Below are 11,009 nucleotides of genomic sequence, written 5' to 3' on the forward strand. Positions count from 1 at the left end.
TGCAAATTCTGATAAAACGTCAGTGGTCGTATATAATGATGATTAATTTAGTTACTTGCATGATAAATATTATAAATCCAGAATATTTCGCTCACTATTATATCACATAAATCTATTCGTATCTGTAAATGTGTATGTATTGACTAACTCGATACAGCCAAAACTACTGCCCCGAAAGCTGAAATTTATAACGCAGATTTATTTTATAACGTAAGCATTCATTTAAAAAAGATTTTTTAATATTTCAACTCAAATGCGAAACACAATGCGTACAAAGCTGCGGGAATTAGCTGGTCTATCTATGATATATTTTATATAAAGTCAATGACAGGGTCGAACAGTCATAAAAAGTTTAATTATAGCGATTTGCGAGTTGTCCTACAACCTCTTCGACGCTTCGTTACTCCAGCTGGCACCGACGTCTCTACACATCGATTTTGATTCTACAGTAATGCGGCGGCTTAGTTTCCACAATGTCCCCTATGAGTTAACACATGCCTATATAGACTTTATTATTCTATAAGAGATGTCGAGTAAAGTAGTTAGTAAGAAATGGATAAGCGAAGAGACAAGCGAGGAGGAGGAACTCTTCATACATTGTCGTGAGATGGAAACCGTATGTTATGCTGTAACAAAAGTGATATTGGATGCGGATAATAAATGGAAAGGCGCCACTGGTAAAACTAATAGCCATTCTTTGTCCAATCGAAGCTATATTTTGGAATTGGTTAACATACAAGTAAGTTTAATACTAATACTGTTTTTATTATAAAGTTATATAAAACATAATAACATCGGTGGAGTAGCGATATATCGGTGGAATATCTCACCTAGAGATAATTATATATAGAAAAATGGTTCGCAGTTAAATACAGATAATAAAACTATTAGAACCGTATTCATCCTAAATGTGGATGGAGGTAATTGAATGATGCATATATTGTTAGTAATGGGAATTAACGGTCCCCATTACTGTCAGATCGATCTCCACGCGAATGTCGCGTGCCCCCTGGAAACCATAGTTATTTCCAGGTGAATTCGTCACGATTCGTCACTGACCTGACCTGTCTACCTGTCTTTATCTTTACCTATTATCACATACTTGTGCCCCGTCAGTATATACCGATAGTCCGGATGGCGAAATAATTCCATTTTCATCATTAAAAAATGTAAGATGAGCTGCACATACTATGTTTATATAAATCGTTTATATTTTACAGGTGTTAGATCAAATAATAGAATATCTGTCGAAGTTAGTAAAATCTTTTTATAAGTTAAATCCGAAATTGGCACGATTGAAGAAGCAAAATGATTTAATTCAAAGCAAACATGACCACATTTTTGATAAGTTGTGTGGCTGTAGATTTATAATGTTGCAAGCGATGCATAATCTTATAACAGTCATACTAAACACGTGCTTACACAGAGATGACTCGAGGAAAATGATTGAATCCACTTTAAGGTACTTTTTTAAGTAATTTCCATTTAAGAGCTATTGAAAGAGAATTGGGAATATATATAAATGTAATAAAACTTTTATAAAAAAATCTCAATTTCTTTACTATTGTTTCAGCCTGATTGCAATTTACAACCACTTAATAGGGTTAAGCTACAAGAATTTTGCAGCCAAATTTAATATTTGCAGTAACACTTATCCCAACATTATTAGCGAAACTAAAACTGTAACTTTAACTAAAATTGTTCAAGTGAGTAAATGGATTTGTATGTATTTATAAATACACAACACACACGCTACAATATACACTCCTTTGTAAATTGGTAAGAATGTATTAACTTAGGAAAATTATAAAATGAATTACAAATAGAACCAGTTAATAATATGATAAAAATGTTATGAAAATTGATTATAAGAAGTCGTACTGGGGAAATGTTGCAAGAAATATATGTAGAAATAGAGGTATTAGTTGAAGAATGGATAACAATTATTTATATATTTCTTATTCCAGATTTTGTCTAAAAGTCGTGCTGAAGTTAACTGCCAGCGACTAATCAATTGTTTAGTGAACGTGTACAGACCTGGTGACAATTCAGATAACGACTCAACCACTAGTACCGCGGAAAGTTTGGAAATATACCAGTAAGATTGTTTTATTATCAATTTCCACTGGCCTTCACATATCAGTCTTAATACGCAGGCAGCTGAATAGGCAGCTGGTTACGAGACTGATTGCCATACGGCAATGAGCCTCAAGTTAATGCCAAACTGGGAAGAACGATATAAAGACAGCCAGTGTCTTGTTTTAATGTGTCCAGAATCGGCCCTAAACGTATCTACGAATAAGCTTGACACTTATACAGAGAGAAAGATATCGTCATATCAGCCTTTAATTGTCCACTTTTGAACATAGGCCTCCCTCTTAGAGGGGTTTTGCTAGTAGTTCGAGTAGCGAGTTGGTAACCGCAGTTACATTTTGGTGATCTTTTAAAAGGGGCGCTGCTGCCCATCCTTCGACTATAAGTGTATTTAACACTTAGTCGCTACTTACGACAACCACAAAGGAAGTGGTGGCCCATTATACACACAACGAGAGAAAGATATACTTAATTTTATTCCGTTAATAGTCCGTGTGTTTTAATACTTATAAAAGATATCTTTGCTGTGTTAATTCAATATAATATTGTCTTTCTAAATCCCAAATTCTATTTAAATCTTTTCTGTTGTTTATGGGTTGTGAAACAAACATTTAAATAATCACGTATATAATATTCATAGGATTAAGACATAAATTTTGAACTACTTATATAAGTATTTTTATCTTTTATAGCACCCTAACTAAGCATATAACGCCACCAACATCCACTATTTCCCGTGAGTTAACGGTAGAAAAACGTCGCGAAGCTTTCATAGAACACAAGAAAGCAAAAATGAAACAAGCTCAGAGTCTTGTTGAAGTGAAAAATGAGCATAATAAGAAATTGAATCAAATCGTGGCCGGTCAGAATTCAGATTGCGATGTCGCCTATGCCTCGTTGTTGACTAATGAATGCGTTCTGGAGAATATTCTAAATAATGAAGGTATTTACAACATCCTTTATGTAATTAATTTAAGCAAGCAAGGTAACAAACACTTGCGAATTTTTTGGAAATTTGTGGATATGCTCTTTATATAACATAGATTAAAAATAAGAACGACATTTTGATATTCAACCCCTTAGGAGTAAAGCTAACAAATTTCACGCATACAAAGAAAGTAAATGCTGGTAATATTAATATGGATCTTAAATAGATACTTACTATTATTATTATTTTACAGAGAATGTTAATAGCATACTTCAAAGTGAAGAAATTTATATAGAAATCCTTCTGGATACCGTTGCAAATATGGCTCCCTTACTGTTGGGACCAAATGGAGTGAGAAAGCTGAAATCAGGTAGATTCATTATTTATTTCTTTTTCTCAAATTACAAAGACTTTTATGTTCTACGTGATATACTTTGCTTATTTCCTTCGGTAATTTTTTATGATTTAAATTTTTTTTTTCTAATGTTACACGTATATTAAACATATATTATACGGTAAGCATATATCACGGAAATGACAATTACCGGCTCAATTTACCCCATTAGGAATTATTAGTATTGAGCTCCTCCTGTATATACTCCTTCTGTCCTTTTAAATCCCAAATATTACTCAGTGTATACTAACAGCGCATGCGAGCTACCATTGCATTTTCATACGTAAAAAAAAACTCACTGTATAAACTATAACTTATTCGTGTACTTACCAAATTTCATTCTAATCTGAATTTTTGTATGAAAGAGTAACAAACATCCATCCGTTCATCTTTAAAAACTTTCACGTTTATAATAGTATACTCGTAAGATAGGAGGAAGTAAGATATTTTAAGAATAATATATCTTAATATAAAACTTACTAATACTCGTATTTTAAATTCTAATTCGCGTTTTTCTCTATATCAACAGGTCGCATTCAAGCCAGCAAAAAAGCAGCGCATAAAGTGACTGAGTGCTATCAGAACATACTGTGGGGCGATGTGGGCAGTTGTCTTGAACATATTGTACTTTGGTGGTCCTCCTTCCCATTAGCTACGAGGTACAAAATGGTCCAATTTGCTTATATAATCTGTTTGTAATATATTCGTACATCTCAAATCTACTTATTCTTTTTTTTATACAACTTAGAATGGCAAACATTTCACTCCCAAACGTCTAAGGTATAATATATGTGGTGATAGGTGAATTTTTTCCATATAGCAAAACAATTTATTATGAATAATTAAAATTCCCATAAAAAATCGACTTTAATCGTGACAAAACCAGTAATTTTGATTTAAAAATTAAACTACTAAACCGATTTTGATAAAATTTCTATGGAACCAATTTGTAAGGAAATCTTTTCAGATAATAAAGAATTTTCTAAATCAGTGTACAACTCGTGGAATAATGAGGTAACAGGCAAAAAAATTACAACCGAGTTGAGAACATACGTCTATGTGAAATTGGTTGAAGATAAAATACACTTTATATCGGTCATTATGATGTATACGTTACTTTACTCAATACCCGTATATATAATGATATATACGTTGTTTTTATCATATTACAGATCACCCAGTACTTGTCAAAACCTTCGAGAATGGTTGTTCAGTACCTTTAATGTTAACAGTAAGTATGGTTACAATAAACGATCGAATATGTTAAGTAAATAATACAGTTAAACAATTACACGGAATATTAAAAAAAATATTTGTATTTTATACGGATACAACACTTTATTTCACTCTAAAAAGCTTTCTTTTCAAAATGAGTAAGTATAATAATTAAAATTATTGCTTAATCTTTGAGTGTTGATTTATTTGTATTTCAGACACCCCAGAGTTAGTATTATCCGCTCTGAGAATATTGGCTGACGCTTTGGGATGTCATGTGACTTCAACATCGTGGGATAAGCATTTCGGGTAAGTCGTAAACGGTTATTTCGATGAAAAAAAGAACATTTTAGCAGTTTTTTCTTATAGCCATAATACTAATATTAAGAATTATATTTATATTAGTATTAGCTCAGGGTATGTAATATTACACTTTACAGTGATGGTGGGTGCCTCGTGGTCTCGGTATAGAATAGGCCACCCCTTCCTATCCCCTAGGCATCGTAGGAACGTGACTAAGGAAACTTAATGATCGAGGAATTGACATCAGCGTTCCTCTTAAAACATCACCAAAAGCCTAAAAGCCCTTATGAGGGAGACTTATGTTCAGTAGTGGACAGGTAACGGCTGATATGACGATAGTGATGGTACATATTTTGAGAATATAACCTAAATATTATATAGGACCCTGCAATGAAATTACGGAGATAACACCTTAATTTGCGGAAATGATAAATCACGAACGGTACCACGGACGTCATGGTACGGCATTCATATCTATATGGAACAGTTAATTTGCATACATTAATATAGTTACAGTTTTGAATAATTTTCAGGGCCACGCTAACTACGAATCTAATGCCAACGTCACTGAAGCTTCACCCTGGTCTATCGTTATATATTACTGAAGTAAGTATCTACTATTCATCACCAAAGTTTTACCATAATGTGTAATTGAAGATATTTATTTTATTTCTATTTTTAATTAGCACTTAGACAATATTGTATATAAATCAAGACATCAAATTGCCGTGTAGTCCCAGCATAGAATGAATCACCCCTACCTTTTCCGTGAGTGTAGTAAGAGGCGACTAAAAGAACTTAATGGTAAAGAGCGTCCCTCTTAAAACATCACCCAAAGAAATTAAAATTTCATCCCAACTATTTGGACGAGTGGCGGTCCTCCACCGTGCGTTTTTCAAGGCACTTTCTCCCACGCACAACCACTCTTCGGAATCAACTTCCAGCAGCAGTATTTCCGAATCGATACGACAATATAACCTTCAAGAAAAGAGCATATTCCTTTTTAAAAGGCCGGCAGCACACCTGCAATGCCGTTGGTGTTGTGGGTGACCCTGGGCGGCGGTAGTCACTTACCATCAGGTGAGCCGCATGCTCGTTTGCCCCCTGTGTTGTAAAAAAAAAACACCCAAAGTCTAACGGTTGCCAACTCGACTGCTAAGTATGGCAACTACTAGCAATACCTCTCTTATGGGGAGGCCTATATTCAGCAGTGAAAAGTTAATGACTGATTATGATGAATACTTCAAAACGTTGGATTTCTAATTCTAATCACAGATTAAGGATAATAAATATATTTGCGATCTCAAGTTTTAATATGTTCTACGAAATTGACATTTCGCCGAACATATTAAAAATGGATTCGGTGAAATATTACGAATGTTACTTTTACTACAGCGGCTACAGTCGACAAATGCCTTTATCTACCTCATTAGAGATAATCTCTATAGACTGTAAAGTCGTGATAATATATTTTCTTTTATATTTACAGTAATAAATTGTATTTTATATTTACAGTGCACAGAGACTGGTGCAAATTTCGCGCTAATGCTGCAACAGCTTGTGAGTTTAAACAACCAGTGCGAAGTAACATGGGACTACATTCTAGGCGCGCCGATAGAAGATCTGCCTATTGTTGAACAAATACCGATTCTTCATAGGCTTGGTCAGAATTATTTCATACTAACTTTATCACATAGAAACAGTATCACATACTGTGTGTTAAATTATTGAGTAACAAAATTTTTGATGTTTCGTGTTTATAAACTTTCACATTTATATATGTAGGATTACATACAAATTGTTTAATTATTACTTGATCTGAAACTTTAAAAAGTTTTAAATATTAAGGTGTACTTACCTCGATTTTACTAAATAATATTTTTAACCGATTTAAAGAAGAAGAGGTTCTCATTCGACTACATTTTTTTTTGTTTTTATGTTATGCGATATGTTCATTAATAGAGTATAAAAAATAATTACATTTTTAAGCCAAAATAATTAAATACTTTTATGACGATCCCACCTAAATTTTCTCAAGATTAGAATTTATTTGTAAGATTTTAATTTATTAAATTTTTATATTTCATAATTCAATATCTAAAAATACGAACTTAAATTTCACAAAGTTTATTAAAACAATGATTAACAGATCATACAATCCACACGTATCGACTATGGTGTCTGGCGGAGACCCGACGTCTAGCTAACATGTGGGAAATGGACGATTTTTTCCGAATCTCGCATAACGATATGCAGGCCTGTATGGAACAGCTAGTAAATTTGCGTTTCGCTGACCATACCGTCATCATAGAAGCAGGTTAGTTATTATTTAGAAAAAAAAAAATTCATACAATAAATAATATTTTATTAAACTGTCACTAACCATTTAAATTTTGATACAATAAATCTATTTAAAAAATTTCGAAGTAAAATATGAAGTAGAATAAATGTATGAATAAAAGAATGTAGTAGAAAGTAGCAAAATTTTTAATTGTTAATTTGTGTGCAATATATTCTTTGATTAACGTTTTAATTCGCTATCAGAGCACTTTTTATATAATTATTCAAAAACAAAAAAAAATCTATTGTTTTTGATAATTGACAGTTAATATTACCACACTTCAGTAAGTAAAGGTTAAATAAAAGCTGTTAACTGCTACAAAATCACACAATTAAATTGATTTTATATTTTACTAACGTAATCCATAAATTCTGGTTCAAATTATAGAATATTATTATTGTTAGTGAATTCCTGGACAGCAAAAGGGTGAACTAAATATCCGCTTCTAATAAGACCCTCCATCCTCCTCGCCGTGTGATTTCGGCAATAGAATGGAGCATACCTTCTTTTCTCGTAGATGTTATAAGAGACGATTAAGGGAACTTTGTGGTCGAGAGATGAGCAGCGTTCTTTTTAAAGCGTTGCCAACCCACCTGTGAAACTTGGAAACTACTGGCAAAATCCTCCAATAGGGGGAGACTTATGTTCAACAGTAGAACGAATGACATGAATGAATGACTCTTTGAAAACTTAGGTATATATTTATAGTATTATATCTACTTTGTTTATAGGTAAAATTGGAGTTCATGAGAATGTTTGCGCTAAAATGAGAGAAAAGTTAGTTTCCGAAGTGAAGGTCAACATTCAGAAATTAAAGGTATTTGTCATCGTATCTCATTATATATTGGCGCCAATTATTTTCTTTTTTCAAAGTTGTTAATTTAACATCGGAAATTTATTTCTATGTCTTGTATTTGAGATGAACGTCGTTCTTTAAATACTAAATAACCTTTCAATATTAAAAATAAAAATACGTAATATACAGGAAGCAACGGAGGAGATCACGAGCGTTCTATCGAGTGTGTGCGCTACCACAAGCCTGGCACAGTTGGTGTTATCCTTCCCACGTACCACGCCACACCACTCCGCCTACGTACGGGATTTTTTGGGTAAATTTATTGGCATTTAGCATTATAAACGCTTATCATACGTCTTCATCTATAAACTTATAATAGAATCTATATATGTTGATACTTAAGGACAAATGTGATAATTAATGATTAAATTTACAGATAAAATGCTGTTACCAGTAGCAAAGGCAACTCAAGATATAACCACTTTAAACATGGTGTTACGTATAATGTGCGAATCATGGCTACACCATATATATGTAGCAAAAGTTAAATTCAGGTAATACAATTATAGAAGACTCGAAGTATTCGCAACTCATTTGCTGTTGCGTCATGTGCGGGAAAATAAATAACTTAGTAATTTTTTATAAGAAAGATTATAAAAAAATACTAGAGGAAATTCATGATTTCATTGTCACGATATAATAGTTGAATTCGAAATTATGTTCATTTCTATAAGCGACAGACGTCTATTCATTAGTTGGTCTCATTTGTTTTTTTTAATGGATGATAATGGAATGGTTACTCCGCCGACGCTAACTATATGCGCTGGCTGGGCACCAGTGAGGGATAATAAGTGAGAATGAAAGGGCAGATTCAGTTGACCCATCGTGATGAATAAACCTAGAATTGAGTACGATGATTTCCAGGGGTACCACGAGGAGATCGACCTGATAGGGTATATTGTTAGCAATGGGACTGGTACTACGCATTACTAACAATCCCTTTCCCTCAGTTGATCACATTAGGTGGTCCATCTGCATGTTTGTCTTTCAGAGTCGTATAAAAAATTGACTATAATTTTTCATATATTTATTAGCAAAGAGGCCGCTGTGCAATTATTAGCGGATTTCAATGAGGTACGCAACTGGTTGAACGACTGCAACCAACTAACTGGTGCAGCCAAGAAACAGATGTTGCAGAATGAAGTTCTAAGGTAACTTTAACAATATTATTTTAATTGACTTACTTTTTTTTTATTTAGAAGTAACTAAACACGCTAATAATGAAACAAATAAATTTTGTCGTTGGAAAGCGGCTTTTTTAATAGATGATAATAGAACGGTAATTACACCTCACCTATCGATTTATGCTAGCGAAGCACCAGTGATGGACGATAGGTCAGGATGAAAGCAGGTCAATTAACCCATCGTGACTAATTTAACAAGAATTATCCATGATGATTTTCAGGGTGAACCACGTGGAAGTCGAGCTGACAGGATATATTGCCGTCCTCGTCCCCGATGGATGTATGGAAGTGGTTATCGTAGGCCACGGATGGCTGTAACACCATATAAATTGATATAAATTTTTACATGATCAAATATGTCATCTATATTAAAAAAAAAGTATAAAATGTTTAGACATTTGCCACTTTGATTTTTACGAGTATAACTAAAAATCTATAACCACGTATTTCCTTACTTAATAAATACTTACATATGAAAATAACAGTTCTTAATGTATCTCAATTTACAGGCGATGTGAAGGTGTCGGTCGCTTATTGCTTCATACGCCTGGGGATCTACTCTCTATGCAGGAGTCTACTATGCAGTCTACACAACAGGTCCGAAAAGAGGGTATGTGGATTTTGAGCTTCTGGTTTGTTCTAGTGAATGAATCGTTTAAAGATTGCATAAATTACTAAAAATTACACCATTACTGTAATTTTTAATTGTAACCTAACCAATATCAAACATTTTTATACATAATTAGACAGTCATGAATATGACGGTCAATTATTACAATAATTGTAATGGATGGCAAAGATATAAGACTATGTTCCACAAAAAAACTGACTTAAATTGTAGCAAAACCAGTTATTTTGATTTATAAATTAATCTACTGAACCTTTTTTGATAAAAATTCTAGAAGACCACAGATTGGTCCTAAGTATATCTTTTTAGATAAAAAAGAATATTTCCAAATCGATTTACAAAAAATACGACCAAATTGAGAAGTCCCTTTTTTAAATGGGCTGAAAAATGGGCCTCTTGACAAATGGCACACGAGTTTATAGTTGTTTTCGCAGTCGTATGTATACTATATCGAACGAGATAGCCACGTTCGGCTTACTATTGATTTTTTGTCACATAATTAGGAGTTTTAAAAGTTTTTTTTAATGGATGATAATGGAATGATAACCCCGCCTACGCTATCGGTGTACACTGGTGAAGCACCAGTGAGGGATGATCGGTGAGGATGAAAAGTCAGGTCAGGTAGCCCATCGTGACGAATTCAACGATAAATTACTCACGATGTTTTCCAGAGGGAACCGTGTGGAGGTCGACCTGATATGTTATATTGATATCAATAAGGACTAACCTTCCCTTTGCTAACAATCCCTTCCCCCCAGTGTTGAATGTTGCCTCTTTTATGAATTGCATTGCATTCCAGATCAAAATTAAATGGCACATTAATCGAATCTAAGGTGTAATTAATAAGGGAATCACAATATAATATTGCTTAAGTGCTATTGTCTCGTTTCAGATAATGATACTCCGAAACACCTGATGCCAGCGGAAATGTACGTTCCTAATCAAAAACAGTGGCTCACATTGCGTGCCAGGAAGCTAAAAGGGCCCCTTGCGTTTACGCTCTGTTGTCTCGTTTTATATTAAGTACAGACATATTTACCTATTTATCTTATATTAAAAATAAAAT

The 11,009-nt window shown here is 33.4% G+C and overlaps 1 protein-coding gene across 1 annotated transcript; it reads left to right on the forward strand.

Annotated features, from left to right (window-relative positions):
• Nucleotides 1-310: 310 nt before the first annotated feature.
• LOC113522191 (uncharacterized) lies at nucleotides 311-10,980 on the forward strand. Its single transcript, XM_052894765.1, has 18 exons — nucleotides 311-739; nucleotides 1,221-1,462; nucleotides 1,574-1,706; nucleotides 1,968-2,098; nucleotides 2,787-3,037; nucleotides 3,276-3,392; nucleotides 3,946-4,075; nucleotides 4,589-4,647; nucleotides 4,850-4,940; nucleotides 5,468-5,540; nucleotides 6,450-6,597; nucleotides 7,084-7,251; nucleotides 8,007-8,092; nucleotides 8,261-8,384; nucleotides 8,508-8,625; nucleotides 9,166-9,282; nucleotides 9,825-9,925; nucleotides 10,836-10,980. Exons 1-18 carry the CDS (start codon nucleotides 527-529, stop codon nucleotides 10,964-10,966), a joined length of 2,433 nt encoding a protein of 810 aa, XP_052750725.1. The 5' UTR covers nucleotides 311-526; the 3' UTR covers nucleotides 10,967-10,980.
• Nucleotides 10,981-11,009: the final 29 nt, after the last annotated feature.

The sequence above is a fragment of the Galleria mellonella genome, unplaced genomic scaffold (assembly GCF_026898425.1).
Source record: "Galleria mellonella isolate WM207_F2 unplaced genomic scaffold, CSIRO_AGI_GalMel_v1 utg23, whole genome shotgun sequence".
In the NCBI taxonomy this organism is placed as follows: Eukaryota; Metazoa; Arthropoda; class Insecta; order Lepidoptera; family Pyralidae; genus Galleria; species Galleria mellonella.